Source organism: Hoplias malabaricus, chromosome 3 (assembly GCF_029633855.1).
Source record: "Hoplias malabaricus isolate fHopMal1 chromosome 3, fHopMal1.hap1, whole genome shotgun sequence".
NCBI classification, from domain to species: Eukaryota; Metazoa; Chordata; class Actinopteri; order Characiformes; family Erythrinidae; genus Hoplias; species Hoplias malabaricus.
In genome coordinates, this window is record NC_089802.1 from 66,977,535 (window position 1) to 66,998,551 (window position 21,017).

Consider the following 21,017-nt stretch of genomic DNA (forward strand, 5'->3'; position numbering starts at 1 on the left):
GATGGAAAATGTATTTCCAAAACATTCTAAACTTGCTACAATATAATATACACAATATATAATTGGAGTCAGTATCATTTAATATGATTAAAGTGCAAATTCATGTATGTATTATTAATTTGTTATATGTATTTGTTATACATTCCTGCTGTAAATGTTCTTTCATAAGGCTTAATTACATCTACACAATCCTCTTATGAAAACTGCCAGAAACATACACTAATATCTAGAACAGCTTACTCCAACAAGGCTTCAGTTTTGATAATTTATTTTAAGGCAAAAATGTACTTAAGTAGCCTTTATTACAAGTGATGTTTGTTGGAATAAGCCTTTATTGTTGTTTACATCAGTTTTCATGAAAAGCATATGCATGAGTCTTGCATCCTTAAAACTAAAGTGCGAAAAAAACCCACCTCTTTAGACTGGACACGTTTGGCCCACATAATTCATATCCACATAACCAGTACCTTGAAGCTGCATGTTGGAACAAGTGTGTTTTGGTGCAACTACGGCTGAGTGATTGAAATGTAAGCATGAGCTATAGAAAATAAATAAGGGTCCTGCTGTGTATGTTTATAGGTTTGATTATTATAGGGGGTATTAAAGAGTTGGGATGCTGTCTATAGTTGGCTGGTTGTGCACTGCTGTGTGTATGATGAGCGCACCCCATGTTTTTTCTCACAGTGCCGTGGGCTAAGACTACTGCTGCTGCTGTCAGCTACCTGTCAGAATCAGCGCTGCGCTCAGAACACACCGAGACGAAACTGGGGAACCATGTAATTTTCCAGCCGTTTCTTAAAGACTGACTTCCCTGCACACTTCGGTGCACTTGTGCGCATGTGTGTTTGTAATGACAGACACAAACCATGTGTCTAGTACTATATTCTTAAAATATACACAGAGTCTTAGATACAATTACTATCAGCTTTTCTTCACCCTATTTCAGAAGCCAACTTAAGGCCACTGCTGACCAGCTATAATTTGGTTGACAGGCCATTCTCAATGAAAATGTACTAGTGTTTGGTAGTGGGATAAGTGAATCAGCTGTGCAGTCTGTATACTAGGGCTGTCCAGGGTGGGGAGGGAAAAAAAATTGCAGTGATTAAACACAATCTTGTTGTCCTTTCTTAAGATTATAGCTATTAATAATAGATATTTAAATGTAAAATACAACTATGTAAAATCAACACGTTATATGTATATTACAAGGAGTTGATGTATATTAGTAATGTCTAGCGATTAAAAATTAAATCATACATTTAAAATGCTCCTTGTATTTTGGGGACACAAATAAACCGTGTAGTTTGATATGGATAATAAAAGTTAGAGGACTGTTTTTTTTTTTTTACTTTTTTTTTGCTATAATGTCTATTATATTGATAATTTCTGAATAAGAATCTCAATTTGCTGAGCAAATTTTGAGAGAGGGAGAAGGCAAGAGAGAGAGAGAGAGAGGGTGAGAAAGTAAGAATCAGAGTTAGTTATGATATTTAATTTAATTTCAGAATTAATACAAGGTTATCTCTCTGGAATCAAGTGACATTTTCATTTCTAAATAAAAGTGCTAAAACACCATTCGGCTCTGTAAAAAGTGAATTATGGGAGGTTTATGTTGTAGCCAATTTAAGCAAATTATTAATTAGCATTAAAAAGAATTAACACGTTCATTGTGACAGAACTACTTTGTATTCTTACAGGTTGCTTTATTAGAAACCATTTTAACATGTACGTCAACCTTGCTGGTGTACAGTTGGAAACTATAACTCAGCCTTTACACGCATAATTTATTTCAGCTGTCTTCTAGTCTTTCATTAATGTGGTTAAGCACCAACACTTTAAAACTTCTAAAACACACAGAGGCATTCATATCGATGCAGCACTACACACATTAACATACCACTACCATGTCGGTGTCACTGCTGTGTTGAGAATGGCTCCTCACCCATTTCTCATCAAGCTAGATGGACCTGATCCTATATCGTATCGGGTCAGATACAGACTTCATTCACTCAGATATTGGACAGACAGGGCTGATCCACTTACTGATCAATATTCGAGTCTAGAGCTTTTGCTGGACCTTGAACCATCGGTAACATAACATAATGATGCATAACACTGATCTGCATCTTACAGAGACATCAGTCTGTAATTGTTGCTCCGTTCACAAGAAAAATGTGTTTGGTGTCTATGTACTGGCCTTGTGTCCACACGAAATTGCGTTTTGGGTCACCAAAAACTGAGTGATTTGAAAACAAACCGAGCTTTTGGTGCATGTTTTGTGTGTGAAAAAGAGAGAGACAGTGAAATTGAGAAAAGGTGATACAAGGAAAATGAAGAGAGTGAAAAAAGAAGAGAAATTAAAACAGACAGAAAATAAAGAGGAAAATGTGATTCTGAGGCATTTCTGTGTCTGGACGTTTATAAAAATGCAACCAAAAACCTCTGCATTTGGTAGCTTATGTTTTTTCCCTTTTCTTATAATAAGTGCTGTGAGGTCTATTTCAGCCTCAAAGATTTTTTCAAGTCTCCACAGTTGGATAAATCTATCCATCAATCCATCCATCAATCAATCCATTCATTCATTATCTGTAACTGCTTATCCAGTTCAGGGTCACGGTGGGTCTGGAGCCCAACCGGTATCACTGGGTGCAAGGCAGGAACACACGCTGGAGGGGGCGCCAGTCCTTCACAGGTGAAGCACACATAGACATTCACACATAGGGATATTTTTAGTAGACAATCCACCATGTTTTTGGACTTTGTCCATGTTTTTTCCATGGGAGGAAACCGAAGCATCCGGAGGAAACCCAGGCAGACACAGGGATTTTTTTCAGTTTTCTAATAATAATTGCTCTGTGGTCTATTTCAGGCCAACCACAAGATGGTGACTTGGCAGTTAGCAAGTTTGCCTCTCATTACGCTGTGCATGTTTGGCTGCCTCTTCTCACCAAGTGAGTGTGTGAATTGAATGTTATGTTGATTGTAAAAGTGTCCTTGGGTTTCTAGAAAGGCGCTATAAAAGTGTAATGTTAAATAAAACATAAATAAATAAATAAATAATACTGAAGTAAAAAGAATCTGTGTCAGTATCTGAAATTTTTGTATCTGAATCAGATTGGAAATGAAAAAGTGCAGAACAGCCCATCAACAGGTCAAGCAACGGTCCTATATCGATTTTTTCTGACTGATGGATGGGTTACAGTTGGACACTTTATGGTGTTTTTGAAAATACATGTAGGCACAAGCTTTTATTTAGTATAAACGGTTAACTCTAGCAATCTGATGATTCTATGTGTTTTTGTACATACCAGTTGTGGGTCTATCTCTCCAACAGATTGGCTCTGCACAGCATTCAGCAGCTCTTCCAGTTCAGCAAAGGCCAGCTTGCTAAGTTTCAGCTTGTCCAGGGCTAGGTGTTCACCATGGAAGAGTCGTCTCCACAGATTGTCTCGGCGACAGTGACCCATGGCCTGCTCCACACTGCTCTGAATCTGCCTGCGTGCTGAAATGACCTCAGAATTGAGCAGGGGAAACAAAGGGGATGGGTAGAAAATATCTGAGGTGTCCATATCTTCTGCCAGACCCTCATGAGCTCCAGTCAGGTGGTGCTCAGCAGCTTCAGGCTCAGGACTAGTTGTGGGTGTTGGCGTTGAATTGGTTGCTTCCTCCCACAGGTCACTTTCAGATTGTCGGCCTTCAGCACTGTCCGGCTCTGCTCGCTCTAGAGGTACACGCCCACTGAGGTCACGGTAAGGGTCATTGGGGTCACGGTAAATTTGAGGGAGTTTCTTGAAGCGCTGCATGTCCGCGGTCAGCCGAGGGAACAGCTCTCTTTGGCTGGTCATAATCACGTAGTATCGTAACCTATGCACACAAATGAAAAACGGTCATTCATTTAACGCACTATTTGTCCTGGATTATTTTACCCAAGACTATGCAATTTCGGAAAATATAACAGGTGGTTTGTTTCGGGATAAAGTATCCATTGCATATATTCAAACTATAACAGATAGCCCAGATTTACTAGTCCCGGTTTGGATGTTCACATCAGCACCAGTACACAAAACACAAACAAAAAAAAACAAAAAAACAACATGCTTCAAAGCAGAACAGGTTTGAAGCTATTAATGAGGGAAATTAGAGATCAACAAATTGAAACAGACTGTAAAACTGTAGCAGCCATGGCTTAATAGCGGGCAGCCATGGCTAGAGATTTGGGCTTGGGTCCAGAAGGTCGCCAGTTCAATCCCCATGACCGGCATGAAAATCCACAGCCGAAGTGCCCTTGAGCAAGCCACCTAACCCACAAAATGCTCCCTAGATGCTGAGGGTGGTTACCCACGTCTCTGTGTGTGCCTCTAATCACTTGTGTGTGTGTGTATGTCCTCTGCCATGAATGGGTTAAATGCAGAGGTCAAATTCCTTTGCATTTACACTTCTATGCACTAAAGATTCAGATGTGTACAAATATAAGTGTGGCTGCACTTTGTTATACATTACTGGTATACCATATACAACAGTGGCTTAAATATTTTGACAGTCTGGACACATTTTAAAACACAAATTAAGCACCCTAGATACTATAAAAGAGCCAGCAGCTAAACTGGTCTGTTTTGTGTGATTGTGTACCAAATAAATAAGGGCCTGCTGTGATATTACAGGGATAATTAAAATAGAAATACTAAACGTTTGAGTTCATCACTCAAAAGGACTGCCAATCATTAAAAAAGAAAAAGCACCTGTAAAAACAGATGTGCTCAGCTCTCTGATGTTTGTTCTCTCTAATCCCTACGTCTGCTGTGCATACCTCAGCAGGTGTCTCTCCCCCTCAGACTGCTCCTCAAATGGAGCTGCATTATGGCACACCAGAAGAGAGACGTCAAAGTCATCGTGGTGACGCAGTCCATCCAGGTCTTTGTACGTTCCAGAGCTGAAAGAACATAAAGTTTGTTCACTTTGAGCAAAAGAAGCATAGAGTAACACATATTGGAAAAATATATTAACTGTTACTGGGCTAGTTATATTACATATTTTGTACTTATTTTTGAAATGGCTGCCCCAAGCAGAGCATAAACTGGTTCAGAGGGACTAAAACGCCAAGGCATTCATTTCCATTTTATAGGAGCCATGTAAAAATCATTTTTTTCTGAAAAATATTACTACTATATTTTGTGGCAGAAATGACTGATTGCATTGTCATTAGCATAGATTCAACACGGCAAAGACTTTTGATGTATGACATTTGCTTCCTTACTTTTGCACTGGAGCTATGTGTGTGTATTTGCTATTGCCAGAAAGTGAGGCTGGTAGTTTGGCGTGAGGCTTCCAATACTTGTAAACAAAATAAAACCCCAAACACCAAAGATGATCTGTGTAATATTATTCAATTTTTTTTAGACTGTATACACACACACACACACACACACTGCTGTGTGATTTAAAATGAAGTTATCAAAGCAGCATTCAGTTAATTATATATACCCTCGGTCGGCTTTATCATAAACTCACAGTGACATTTAGAACAATCTAAATGGTCCATGAGAAAGTTATATTCTACCCAGGGCTTTTGGCAGGTTCTAATAATAACAGAGATGCTCCAAAAACTATGACCCTGTTTAAAGCCTGGCCAGCGGACATGTGGTTGAAACCATTATATTAATATATAGCTGTAATTTCCAGCAAGTGTAGCACACTTCAACCTCTTAAAAAGAAAGAGGTCATTTGTTGGGAAAAGGCTATAATATATGGGTACAATGGTCGAGCTCTGTAAAAAAAAAAACTGTTTCTACTGGTCTCTATTTAAAAGTAAATTGAATTGCACCATAAATGAAGCATACTGTATGTCTACAAAGGGTGTGACAGTTTAAAATATATTCTGCTATAAAAATAAAACTCAAAAATGCAGTGTTTCAAAAAGAAATATTTTCAAAAAACTATGTATGATTGCCATTATAAAAAGTAAGTGGAAGTAAATAGCCTATAAATACATTGTAAAGCATGCAGTAGGACAAGATATTTACACTATTATCATTTAAACTACTGTAGTAAGAGTAGAGATGGCATTACCTGTTCCAGAGTGCCACCAATGCATACTCATGCAGGTCAGTGTTAGGCGCCCCCTTCTTGTTCTCAGTGGTCACTGCAGTCTTTGACATCCGGAGAGGCTTCATGCCATATGTACCAGCATGATCAGTGATGTAATTGTACAACTGATGGGCAGTTATCATGCCTGTTGAAATAGAGAAACTCCCTACACACAGAAAAGTTTATTTTAATACAATGTCAACATAGAGTTTTAAATATGACTCTTTTATTATATATTCTATTCGTACAAAAATATCTACATGTAGGCTAATAATATATCTCCATTGCATTTTATATTTGAGCCCCCTGGAGCTCTCCTCTCTAATTTATTCTTTAATACACAATTGAGCTCCAGTTGCCAGCATCAATCCTGTCAAATAAAGATTATACCTGCATTTTTTGATTATAGCCCACATTTTACAATAACACAACATAAAATAAAAGTGACACATTCCAGGATGACAACTCTAGGGTTGTCTGTATATGACTGGTCCAAAATACATGATGCCACACCAGGATATTTAGACTGACAAGCAAAATCACTTCAGTTCTAACTCCATTTGGAAGAGCAGATAAAAAATGCTGAAAGACACAAAAATCCTATATACACTATAAATTGTATATGCAAGCAATAGTGTATGCTAACCTATGTTCGAATAATTTAGTAATTCTAAATCCCCCCAAAAAACAGCCTTCATATCTTGCCCAATATACACAGAAAGAAATATGAACAAAGACTTCTCTGCCATCAGAATTAAGAAGCAATTTGAATGGCAGGCATCTGGCAGAAAAAAAGTTAATAGAAAAACTGAATGAAAAATTGAAATGAGAAGTAGATTTAGGATGTGCAAAGAAACTGAAGGGTAATTGAATCGAGTGTGCCCAGCAAAGAAAATATCCCAAATCTAGCATTATTTTCGCTCTTAAATCAGAACCAAAAACAGTTGGGAGGAAAGTTAAACTAACTCCTCTAACTTTGCTGTATTGAAAGTGGACTCTTCAGACTGTTTGAGGACAACAGAAGCATTTGTTACAGTACCACACTTGATTTTACAGATTTACATAGATATAGATGTAATTAATTAACTGCTCAGATTATAACATAGAGAATATAATAAACTGGTTAGCTAAACACCTTTAGCTCCTGATTTGGGGGAAAAAACAAACAAACAAACACAAAACACAACATGCTTGTATACTAAGGATTGTATAAGGATCAAAAATTCAAAGCAATGATTGTCAAACTAGTTTTCAGATCTACCCTAAAAGTTACATATTTTTGCTCCATCTCAGCTTCAATTACTTACTTGTAACTGTTGTACTGTAGGTAAAATACCTGGTGGGCCCTGAGGACTATTGTAAGAACTGCTGAACAATAGTATGCATACATTTTTTCCCTGTAAATCCTCTGTATATTTTCAAATGTAAAAATAATAATACTAATAAATAAGAATCATATGGAGTAATATATTTCCTCCGGGTGCCCCGGTTTCCTCCCACAGTCCAAAAACACCTGTTGGTAGGTGGATTGGTGATTCAAAAGTGTCCGTAGGTGTGAGTGTCTGAGTGAATGTGTGAGTGTGTGTGTTGCCCTGTGAAGGACTGGTGCCCCCTCCAGGGTGTATTCCCACCTTGCGCCCAATGATTCCAGGTAGGCTCTGGACCCACCGCGAACCTGAACTGGTTAAGGGTTACAGATAATGAATGAATGAATGGAGTATTATATATTGTAGTCCATTTGGTAGGACAGCAAATGTAAATGTTAGGAGTTTTGCCCAAGGACATATTCTGATGTAGCATGCTGTGCTTGAACAAGGAACTGAACCCTAAAAGTCTGTACAGAAAGGGTGGTATTGCCCACTATGTGGCACCAACCTCTAGTTTTAGAGTTTTTCTGCTCATATATGTGTATTCCCTGAAAATAAAGGCAATGCCTACAATTGTGGGGAACTGCAGTTGTTTCTGGTTTGTTTACGTTCAGAAGCTCTGCAAGTTTAAGGTGGCACATTATGTTTGAGCAGAAAAACCACTGTTTATACGTGGCTGAAGTTTAAGTTTTTAATCACAGTTTGAATTACCACAAAAATTCGTTTGTAATTTCTGTTGTTTGGTTTTGTAGCATTTTTGGTCCGAGTTGACTTTCATCCAGTTAAAAATCTCACTAATTCAGAGTGGGTTTCTACATAAATAATTAGAAAGAGCAAAACTAAGTCAATATTATCCATCTATAAAGCAGGAATAAAGCAATATACATATATATATATATATATATATATATATATATATATATATATATATCTTTATATATATATATATATATATATAAATATATATATCTTTTTTCATAATTTTCAACTTTTGTATGGCTCGTAGCTGTTTTTCTGCCATGAGCAGAAAGGAAGCCTAGCATGCCTGACTGATCCACTTTGTTTTTTTTACTTGTTTTTTGACCCTAAGTTTTCGTAAACACCTTAGACCCTAAAAAAACTGAAGCGCTAGCAAATGCAGAGAAATCACCCTCTGAATTTGATAAAAAAAAGTGTTTTTTTTTATTACAATCTTTAATGTCACATTTAATGACTATAATCATAACCAAACATGAGGTTAGAGGTTTACAATCCTCACCCTGGAAGACGTGGTTGCGGCCGAACTTGGGGATGTCAGGATGATGAGAAATGAAATCCTCCAGAAAGCTTGTGAGCTGATAGCCTTGCCGCAGGGTCATGTGACAGCCCAGCAGGTACTGGTGCACTACACGCAAGTGGAAATCATAACTGAAGGAGTGGACGTGCATCAGGTCTCTCACTTTATCACACTCTTCTGTGAACAGCATCGATAACTATGGGACAGGTAGAAACATACACACACCAGTTTAGACAGCCACATAGATACACACACAACTTTTGTGTTAGAAATGATCCAGAACCAGTTAGGATCTTTAGAAGAGGTAGCCACACACCCCAAAGGCAGAATCCAAGCATGAAAGACATTACGACGATGAAGTAATTACCTAAAACAAAATGTTAAAGGAACACTAGGTAACATTTGGGGTTTTTGATCCTGGGGCTCCCCCTACAGTAATTCATTTTTTCTTACACTCTACCAAAATCAATGAGGAGGGGCAGATTCCTACTCTCCTCGACAAGTTACATTGTCCCATTTCTGCAGTACTGAGCTTAGAGTAGCAATGACAGAGGCTCTGTTCTCCAATTACAGGTCAGTGAAGCATCACAATGATTTTGAAGCAGGAATTTTAAGGTAAAAATATTACATTGTGTTCCTTGAATTTAAATTAATTGATTAATTGGCTAATAGAAACATTGTACTACTTTGCTCCATCCAGTGCATTCAAACCATACGAATGATACTTTGTGTCTGTTTAACACTGCACAACTTTATAAGCTGCCTTTGCTATTAATAAATAATGTGTATTATTTTTCATAATAGACATGGCTGATGACTGAAATATTTTATCAGCTAGCTGTTGTAGCCCTAAAATCATCATTACCTCATCTAGCTTTATATTTAATAACACATTTTAACTAAAGATGATTTATTCATAAGCGCCCAACCCTAGTCCTGGTGCACTGCATATTTTGGTGTTCTTCCAGCTCTAACACACTGGATCAGACCAATTAGGTAATTAAGAAACCCTTCTTGAGTTGAAGTGGCTGCACTAGAGCAAATGTGCCAGGCAGGGGTACTCTCAGACCACTCATTTAGTCTCTCAAAGAGTCTCCTGCTGACTTTTTTATCAGAGTTTTACAAATTAAATCTACCATTTACCTGAAGCTCCCTGGATGCCCCAGGAAACAAGGTTCATTTTTAACACTAACAGCTTGACCATCTTTTGCCTAGGATGCCTTTTACAATCTCTTTTGTCTATGAGTGTCTGTGATATCAATCAACATAATAAGTGTACCTTATTTAATTAGATCCAACATCAAAAGATGGCTTACACAAGCACTGATAGCAAATGCAAATCATCGCAGAGAGGCAAGAACAAATAAGTAATTATAGCACAATGGAAAAGAGATAGGGAAAGGTGGGGGGGCTAAACGTTATTACTGACTCTGCTTTAATCTTGACCGTTACCCTGGCAAAAATGCAAACAGGTCTGATTAAATCAAAGAGTTGTGAATGAAAAAATAAATGCTTTACATTCACTAAAGCAAGAGCCATTACATTAACCAAAAACTGACCTCTATTTTTTTTTTAACTCTTTCCACATGTTTGTGTATCTAGGAGAAAAGCAATACTTTGATTTCCTCCACATCTCCACTTTCTCAATCCACTGGTGATCCCACTTCTTAAAAAAAAAAAAACTTCAAATGAGAAGTTAATGAGAGGTAACAACGTTTGTCCGTTTTCCTCTTGGATCACACAAGAGGATAAGCGAGTTTTTAAGCTTTTGAAGCTAAACACAGAGCATGTAGGTCAGTTTGTTTTGGTGCCAGGAGCAGCTGAACTAAAACTTTCAACACCCTTGCCATTTCCATAAAACATCTGGAGCCTAATTAAAGCAAACTTCCTGATCTATTCACACAGAAGCTATTTCTAACCACACACAAAGATTTCTCCTCAACCAAAGTCTTCGGGCACAGAATTAACTGCAGCGAATTGAAGCCCCCCTCATCTCCTGTTCAATAAAGTCAATTCTGTTGTGACCAGGTGTGGGAACTCTTCAGCCCTGAAGAGATTTGGATTTGTTCATTTAAGAGTTACAAGATAATCAGCTTTGAAATTCAAGACAGAGGTAGGATATATTTTCAACACTTTGCATTAGGGAAAGAATAATGGATGGAGGAAAAGCTGCAGCACAAAGACCCAATCCAGAAGGGAAAAGCCCAAAGCAACAAAAAGTGTGGAATTTTAATCACTTTAAAAACTCGTAGTGCCTTTGATGCAAAGCACTACAGACTGCCCCCTTGTGGAGCAGTTTGTAAATATGAGATGTTAGCAAAAAAAAATAAAAAATACCTACCTACTGTACTGACTGGTTTAAGAAATTGTTTAGATTCTAACACTGAAGGAACCAAGCTACCAAGAAACAGTGACGGAAAAATAATCATATTATAATAATAATATATAAATATATTTATATATGTCTTATTATAATAAATAAGGAAGGTTCCCTAACATTCAGATTCACTATTTGTGGTATGAAAAATTTTTCTAAGAATACAGAACTATAACTAACATCACTACCATCTTATATAATTCCACACATTGACTTCACCCACCATAATGTGACTCTTCTTCACAAGGTTACTTTATAAGCCTGTTCTGTTTCTCCAATTTGAAACAACACTACACTCCATAAAAGGTTACTTAATGTTCTTGGCTGTCAAAAACCCCTTTAACAAACATATATATGCTCCTCCCACAAGCTAATGATGTGAGGCTGGATTATTTTACACAATGTTGGCAAATACCATTCAAACCAACTTACTGACTACATAATTTTGAGAATCCAGTTTAGAATATTACACTACTCTGCTGGATCATATTGCTATACTCAATCTATCCCACCAGAGTGATCTTTCAAACACAAAATACACACAATAATTTAATATTTGAAATTAATTACATACTTTATAGGGCCAAAGTCAGAGCACACATGCTCATCCAACATTTCCTCTGAATGGAGGGTATTAACAGAGTTATTGGCCGGATTTTACACTAAATCTTTAATCGTTACCATGAGGATATGCTTGCATTCGGCCATGAAAGAGAATTAGTGAAGTCAGGTATGAAACTGATGTTGGATAATTAGTTCTGGATCACAAAGACCATTTAAACTCATCTCAGATGTATTGGATTGAACTCCAGGATTCCAGAGGATGCACTGTGCAGCTGCTCAATTGCCAATGATTGATTTAAAGGAACACTAGGTAGGATTTTTTATTTCATTTAATTTATCAAATTATTTATTTGTGTGCTGCCGGGGCTCCCGCTATTATAACTTATTTTCAGAGCCCTGTACTGAAATAAATAAAACAGGGGAAGGGAGGTGGGTGGTTTCCTACCCTCCTCCTAAGTTACTAAGTGCTAGTACAGTTTCTGCAGTGCTGAGCCTGGAGAAGCAACGACACTGTTCTCTATATTACAGGTCATTGAATCATCACAATGATTTTGAAGCAGTAATTTTAAGGTAAAAATATTATTAAAAGAACCCTATGTGATATTTTACAAGACGTGTCCAAAATGGATGTCTACAGACATTTGCTCTGATGTTCAGTATTGCTGGTCTAGCCTCGCAACAGTAGCTCATTTGTGGGTGGAGCATGAGCAGGAATATATTGTGCAACTTTTATATTATGTGGAAGAGCAATAAACTTTAATTTCTCTAATTAGGCACTATTCAACTTTAATGTAAAAAATAGTACTTTAAAACTGAGAGATTCTTTAGAAAACCAAAAGTTATGGCTTTCAGAACCTTTTCAAGAGTGTAGGAGAACCGCGAGGAAATTTAGATGAAGCATAATTTATGACATGGAATTTTATAAGCGATTTCAGCAGAACAGAGTATGAGAGAAGTGTTAGGACACATTTGTTCCTTTCAGTCTGAAATGTGGAGCCATCTCAGTCCCAGAATCCCAGCCCAAGTTTCCAAGTTATGTCTGAGAGATGAACAACAGACAAATATAAAATTACGGAAAAAGGAAAAATAAATGGTCTCTCATTACAAAGCCATCTCAAAAACTCACAAAAAGGGATTTGCAAAAAGAGGCGGGGCTGCAGGCAGAAGGAAAGTGCCAATCAATATGCGGAAGGCAAGGGGAAAAAAGACTAAAGCCTGATTGGTGGGATGCGAGCCTGAGCCCGCCCCTGAGGATTGTGGGACATACCGCAGAGTCTGAGGATGCCTCAGGGGGATATGGCTTACTGCGAGGCCGTGAGAGGACAGGGTCCTGATGGAGAGAGAGGATCAGATGGGACTGGACACACACATGGAAACGCACATACACATACACACGCATTAACATACAATACGCAAATACACAACAGAAAAAACACATACTCACAGATAAACAGAGAGAAGGGATGAAAGTGCAGAGCAAGTGAAAGGTCCGTTTCCAAAATTTAAGAACATACACACAACAGAGTCCAAACAATTATTCTAATTATAACTAATTATCCAATATTGTAATATTATAATCCAATCTAATATTATATCCAATATTATAACAATTATCCAATATTGAGGCCTCATCATCCCATTACTCCAATAAAGACTAAACTGGTATATTAGAAAACAAAATACCATCATATTTAAGTAACAATTACTTTGGTAAAATTTGAGTTACACTTTTATATCATAAAAGTAATATATGAAAATATAAACAGTATATAACAGTGACAATTTACTGAAATTAAACATTCTAATCATTCAGTTAAACGCTCTGCTCCTGTGCTTATGCAGGTGCATCTCAACAAATTAGAATATCATCAAAAAGTTAATTTACTTTAGTAATTCAATTCAAAAAGAGAAACTAATATATTATATAGAATCATTGCAAACAGAGTGGTCTATTTCAAGCGTTTATTTCTTTTAATGTTAACGATTAGGGCTTACAGCCAATGAAAACCCAAAAGTCATTATCTCAGAAAATTGGAATAATCAACACAAAACACCTGCAGGTTTTCTAAGCCTTTAAAATGGTCCCTTAGTCTTGTTCAGTAGGCTACACAATCACGGGAAAAACTGTTGACTTGACAGATGTCCAGAAGGCAGTCACTGTCACCCTCCTGCTGTATCCAAGCATACTGATAGAAAGTTGAGCGGAAGGAAAAAGTGGTAGAAAAAGGTGCACAAGCAACAGGGATAACTGCAGCCTTCAAAGGATTGTCAAGAATAGGCCAATAAAAAAATAGGGGGAGATTCACATGGTGTGCGCTGCTGATGGAGTCAGTGCTTCAAGAGCCACTACACACAAACATATTCAGGACATAGGCTACAACTGTCGCATTCCCTGTGTCAAGCCATTCATGACCCAAAGGCAAAGCCAGAAGTGTCTTACCTGGGAGAAGGAGAAAAAGGACTGGACTGTTGCTCAGTGGTCCAAAGTCTTGTTTTCAGATGTAAGTAAATTTTGCATTTTATTTGGAAATCAAGGTCCCAGAGTCTAGAGAGGAGAGGCACACAATCCAAGCTGCTTGAGTCTAATGTGAAGTTTCCATAATCAGTGACGGTTTGGGGAGTCATGTCATCGGCTGGTGTTGGTCCACTGTGCTATAACAAGTCCAAAGTCAGTGCAGCCGTCTACCAGGAAATCTTAGAGCACTTCATGGTTCCCTCTGCTCACAAGCTTTATGGAGATGCAGATTCCATTTTCCAGCAGGACCTGGCCACACTACTTAAAGTACCAATACCTGGTTTAATAACCACAGTATCACTGTGCTTGATTGGCCAGCAAACTCTCCTGATCTAAAACCCATAGAAAATATATGGGCTTTTGTCACGTGGAAGATGAGAGACTCCAGAACCAAGAATGCAGATGAGCTGACGGCTGCTATCAAAGCAACTTGAGCTTCCTTAACACTTTAGCAGTGCCACAGGCTGATCACCATCATGCCACTCTGCATGGATGCAGTAGTTTATTCAAAAGGAGGCCTGACCAAGTATTGAGTATTATTCAAATTGGTTTTATATACTATTCTAATTTTCTGAGATAATGACTATTGGTTTTTCATTGGGTGTAAGCCATAATCATCAACATTAAAAGAAATAAATACTTAAAATAGATCACTCTGTTTGTAACGAATTTATATGATATATGAGTTTCACTTTTTGAATTGCATTACTGAAATAAATTAATATTGGATGATATTCTTATTGGGGCGTCACAGTGGCACAGCAGGTAGTGTTGCAGTTACATAGCTCCAGAGACCTGGAAGTTGTGGGTTCAAGTCCAGTTCAGGGTGACTGTGAGTGTGTTCTCCCCGTGTCCACGCGGGTTTCCTCTGGGTGCTCCGGTTTCTTCCCATGGTCCAAAAACACATGCGGGTAGATGAATTGGCGACTCAAAAGGGCCATTGGTGTGAGTGTCTGAGTGAATGTGTGAGTATGTGTCACCCTGTTAATCACTGGTGCCCCCTTTAGGGTGTGTTCCTGACCTGCGCCCAGTGAATCGGACCCACCGCGACCCTGAACTGGATAAACGGTTTCAGACAACGATTGAACGATATTCTAATTTATTGAGATGCACCTGAATATACTAATATTTAAGACCTTATTTTAACCGTTTGTTGGAAGAAAAGTCAACTGAGAGCTAGTCTCAACCACAGATGCTCTGCCTACAAGTTGCCGGAGAGTCTGATACTTTCAGTGCATTAAGATGGCCTCACTGTCAGGATTCTGCCAGTTGTATTCTGATGGGCTATCTGCCTCCTTCCACATGTCATGCCAAAATGGCAGATTGGATAGTGATTGGTCTTTTGCGTGTCAGTCAAATTTTGTTTCTCATATATATATATATATATAGGAAACTAAATTTGACTGAGAGATTTGACTGAGATAGACTTATATCTAGAGACCCCCCTTTACTTGCACACATTGTGAAAAAAACAATGCAAAACATCAGGCAGAGGCAATCCCTGGGATGTGGAGCTGTGGAACTACAGGGGTTGGACAATGAAACTGAAACACTTGGTTTTAGACCACAATAATTTATTAGTATGATGTAGGGCCTCCATTTGCGGCCAATACAGCGTCAATTTGTCTTGGGAATGACATATACAAGTCCTGCACAGTGGTCAGAGGGATTTTAAGCCATTCTTCTTGCAGGTCACTACGTGATGCTGGTGGAGGAAATCATTTCCTGACTCACTCCTCTAAAACACCCCAAAGTGGCTCAATAATATTTAGATCTGGTGATTGTGCAGGCCATGGGAGATGTTCAACTTCACTTTCATGATCATCAAACCAATCTTTCACCAGTCTTGCTGTGTGTATTGGTGCATTGTCATCCCGATACACGGCACCGCCTTCAGGATACAATGTTTGAACCTTTGGATGCACATGGTCCTCCAGAATGGTTTGGTAGTCTTTAGCAGTGACGCGCCCATCTAGCACAAGTATTGGGCCAAGAGAATGCCATGATATGGCAGCCCAAACCATCACTGATCCACCCTCATGCTTCACTCTGGGCATGCAACATCCCTTCCCTGAACATCCCTTTCAGACAGCTTCCTCTTGCATCTACAGTTAATCCTGTTGGATGTGTTTCGTCCTTCTTGGTGGTATGCTGACATTACCCTGGATACCGTGGCTCTTGATACATCGCAAAGACTTGCTGTCTTGGTCACAGATGCGCCAGCAGGACGTGCACTAACAATTTGTCCTCTTTTGAACACTGGTATGTCACCCAAAATGTTGTGTGCATTGCAATAGTTTGAGCAAAACTGTGCTCTTACCCTCTGCTAATTGAACCTTCACACTCTGCTCTTACTGATGCAATGTGCAATTAATGAAGATTGGCCACCAGGCTGCTCCAATTTAGCCATGAAACCTCCCACACTAAAATGACAGGTGTTTCAGTTTCATTGTCCAACCCCTGTACATTCAATACCTTTAGGATAAGTTGCAGTGGTGTTTAACTGTTCAGAACTAATAATCTAACATCAGTACCTGACTTCACATAAGGTTCTCATGGCCATCAATGCCATCAAATCCTCACTGTTCGAACGTCTAATGTAAAGCACTCCCAGAAGTGTGGTCTGTTATTGTAGGAAAGGGGGGAAAATTATGTATTCGTGCCTTTCATTTCAGAACAAACTGAGAATGAGCCGATGTCCACAACTGCTGGCCTTTCAGTGTTAATGACTATTTTGCTAAATATGTCACTTTTCAGTTGTGAATATTAGCCTAAAAACTACACACTATTACAATAGGTTTTGGCCATATTACATTATATCATCTGACATTATTGGAATTAATGCCAATATGAATAGTGATATAATTTTGGAAATGTTTCATTTGTGTCATTCCATAAAGCACATAGACACAGAGACATGGTTCAGGGTACACAGATTCATAGAAAGAAGCACAAAAAACATAAGGCCACATAATGGGACAAACTTGTAATACTGTGTGTAATTCAAACAAATTTGCATTGGTTCTTAACTCCAGGTTACCTTAAGGCATCTAAATAGGCAGAACCTACAGGTCCTTTAACCTGTCTAGAAAACTAGAACTAGTAGGAAGCCTGAATTAGTAAATGTTTGGCAGAATGAATGGTATATCATACAAAAATGTTGAAAAACCTTAGCATGTTTATGATGAGTAGCATGATTATGAAATAGACTTTCCAAGCTATGGCCCACTGCAGGATATGAAGCATTTAAAGTTAAATTTTAGCTTGGTCTCATAACAATGTCAATAAAATAAGGAGCCAGAAACATCATATAAGAATAATTTCTGGTCCTTTAGCTTTTTTCGCACAAGATTATAATAATAGAGGCCCTCTGTAATTATTGCTGCCACTGATAATTATAACAAACATTATTTCTTCTTCTGTGCAAAGCCTGTAATTTGTTGAATGAGTAGGTTTCCTCAATAATATTCACTACAGAACATTGGTGAAAATGACGGAGATTGGCACATTCACAGGTAGAGCACTGATAGAGAAAACACGCCAATATGCTGAGGTCCTTAGCAATTATTATTGACAGTGGTAATTATTTCATCGGTAATTTTAATGCCTTGTGTTCAGGGATCTAGTGTTAGATTGTGTAAGTCATTGGGCCTAAAGAGTCAAGCCGAATCTTACTCTAGAGCATGTATTGAAGCTTTTCTTTCAGTCACTTCAGTTCTGCCAAAAGTGAGTCCAGAAAAAAAAGCTACAAAAACCCCACACAGAAATGGCTTAATTGTTTGCTTTGAGCAGCTGTGATTGTACGGCACCTTATGGGGCTTCCACACCGCAGGAGAAATACAGAAAACCTCCTGCTGAGCAACATCTGGAAGTGCTGGGTAAACATGGCAGCCATTTACAAATATTTACACTTAATTACTCCTCATTTATAGCCAACCTGGACCCACTCCAATTCAAACACTCCACGAATAGACAGAGGTGGGCAATAAGTTGGAAATACAAAAAAGCAATACTCAATAATATTTAAAAGAAAATGACATTTTTTTGTAAATGAACAGTGAACCCAAATACTAAATATGCGGCCTAAAATTAAAATATAGTTTAGGTGTTGTGTATTTGTTTCTACAATTAAACTATTTATACTCTGGAACAAACTTCTTTAAAGCATTTTTTTAAAGTTTGTCCAAACTCACATACGTTCCTATGAAAACACATGGCCAATGTTTTAAAAATACACATGATGCATACAATGAAGTCAGGAAAAAAATGGCATAATTTATCATGAAAATATTAATATAAATAGATATGGCCTATCCTCACCAGAGAACCAGAGAGATGCTGCTATGAAGCCAAGTGACTCTCACAGGTAAACCAGATAGAAAGTGTGAAGTAAAACTCTTATTTCTCAAGCAGATAAAGTTACCTGGGAATTAACTGTCTGGCCCATGGGAATCCGTGAGCATTCTAATGCATACTGCTTCACACAGAAGTAAAATCCCTGCAGGAGAGGAAAGGAGAAGGGATTCTTGACATTGTATTTCTGAAGTGAAAATAAATAAATAACCATTTATACTGGATTAATACAAGAAAATAGAAAAAAAATGTAAATGTATTATGTATACATGCAGATGTAAAATCCCAGTTGTGATGTCTTAATTAACTAAGGAGCTCTGGTTTGGCAGGTCAAGAACCCATCAGCTGATGGCTTGAATGTAATAAATTCAGACTCTTCAACACTTCAGTTAACATTTAATAACCATGGGATGCTCTAAGCAGCTGGCCTGGAATCTGTAAATGAAGCTAACTGATGCATATATAGCAGGAGAAGGCTATAAATATATATCAAAGTGCTTCCCGTGTGCAATATCTAGTGTCCAAAATGTCTTTAAGCAGTGGTACTTAAGGGGTACTGTGAAAGACAAATTATGAGCTGGAAGACCAAGAAATATATCACAATATATTCTCATATTGGTCTGAAAGGCAGGATGTTGTAGCTAATATAGACATAGTCGTGAATCATTCTACTGTAAAACATGACAAACATAATCTTCATCGAAAAATTGTCAGAAACGAACTACACCTATGAATTTAGTGCAGTTGCAGTGCTTCTCCATAATAGTCCTGGTGGGCCACTGTCCTGCACATTTTAAAGATTCCTCCTCTCCCAACACATCGGACGCTAACTGATGAGCTATTTAACAATCATTTTCAAAGTTGGTATGGGTGTGATGGACTGAGGTTAAATCTACAATATGCAGTGAGATGCATTAGAACCACTGGCTTAGGAAGAAAAAGGAGCAGAGAGAATCTGTATGAAGTCAGAGGCTATTTCTAAACCCCAGATGGCCAAATATTCTTCTTATATACTTATTTATCCTTTAAATTCTTTATCTCTCCTAACTGGTCTGTGTTTAAGTGTGTAATTCGTGTCTTAATATGTAGCTTGATGATGGGTATGGTTACAATGCAATCAAAAATTTGATTGGTACTGACCAATCAAACTGACAAAACTGGTACTGACAAAAACTCACAAAACCTCACATTTTAAAAATAGTAGCTTTAACAAAAAAGAAAAAAAAACATTATGTAAGCTTAGGGAACCAAGCAATTCTAGAGCATTTCTATTAGCCCATTTATCATGAAACTTTAACATAATATAAAGATGAGCAGGGATTCTCTAATTGTATTATAAAAAAGACAATAAAAATTGAAAAACAAGGATTTGCACTGAGAGCGAGGATATGCTCTTTGAAATTTCTCTTCTTTAACAAGGCTTCCTGCATGCTTATACTGTATGTGTGTGGTTTTGTGTGTGTGTGTACGTGTGTGTGTGTGTGTAAGATCAAATTGAAAGTGGAGTTTGCTGTACTTTTAGACAATCTGGAGTGCTGAAATATTAATCCCCATAAACAGCAGTAAGGTCATTGGGAGATAAGCACTTCTTTCTTCCTGCAGATGGGAGACTGCTGCAGTGTCTGGGGTAAAAGGCTGCTGACTTTAGCACCATGCTAAAGTGCAAACAGCAGGACTCTGCACCCTAGTGTGCGCTGGTGATGTGGGAGGAATGAACACAAATCTCAAACCTGGAAGGCCAGCTCCATCAGCATGATTCCCCCTGGAAGTGCCCTCTGGAGGTGGTAAGCTGTAGTGCTTGATCCACTGCTCTGCAAACACACACACACACACACACAGAAAAGTTTAATTGTATTGAGTCATTCATCAGGGCCCCACACTTATGGACACTGCTGAGGTGTTGACCCTCAGGTAGTGGAAATATGAAAATTAATATACATATATATTTTAGTTAAAATGCAATGGTTTGAATGTTGTCTCTGCCGCGATGCACCCGATTAGACCCGATTATATCTTTTGAGCAAAATAAAATAACAATTTGCAGCACCTGGCTCTGAAAAACTTGTGCTTAACAAACTGCACCAGAGTGAAGGGGCTCTAACAGCTCTATGTCTGAGGTGGAATAGGTGGGATAATTAAAGTATTCAAATCTGAGTTATTTGTATATATATTTCTCCTAGTCCAGTTGCAAAGTGACCTCAGTGTATGAGTGTTGAATAAATGTATGTAACTGTTATATAACAACAACTGAACTGACTTTTGCACATATTCATTTATCAAGGTCCCATTTTGATTTCAAAATCAGAAGAAACAGCTTTTGTCTGTGTCTTTGTGTGTGTGTCAGAGAGTGAGAGAGAGAGAAGAAATAGAAGACAGCAAAAAATCCATTCATTTTTAGTGTGCAACACTTTGTAAATATAGCTTACAGCTCAATATTTGACAATGTAAAGTAAGAAAGATATGTGCACAACTGGAAACTAC

General features: G+C 38.0%; 1 protein-coding gene across 1 annotated transcript in view; it reads right to left on the bottom strand.

Moving 5' to 3' along the window:
• Positions 1 to 21,017, bottom strand: part of szt2 (SZT2 subunit of KICSTOR complex) — a 139,745-nt gene that overhangs the window by 9,938 nt on the left and 108,790 nt on the right. The window contains exons 65-70 of the mRNA XM_066662886.1: positions 20,267 to 20,347; positions 18,607 to 18,681; positions 8,710 to 8,923; positions 6,067 to 6,250; positions 4,808 to 4,930; positions 3,309 to 3,864 (exon numbers count right to left, since the gene is read on the bottom strand). Coding sequence (XP_066518983.1) covers positions 3,309 to 3,864; positions 4,808 to 4,930; positions 6,067 to 6,250; positions 8,710 to 8,923; positions 18,607 to 18,681; positions 20,267 to 20,347 — 1,233 coding nt within the window. The remainder of the gene's footprint in view (positions 1 to 3,308; positions 3,865 to 4,807; positions 4,931 to 6,066; positions 6,251 to 8,709; positions 8,924 to 18,606; positions 18,682 to 20,266; positions 20,348 to 21,017) is intronic.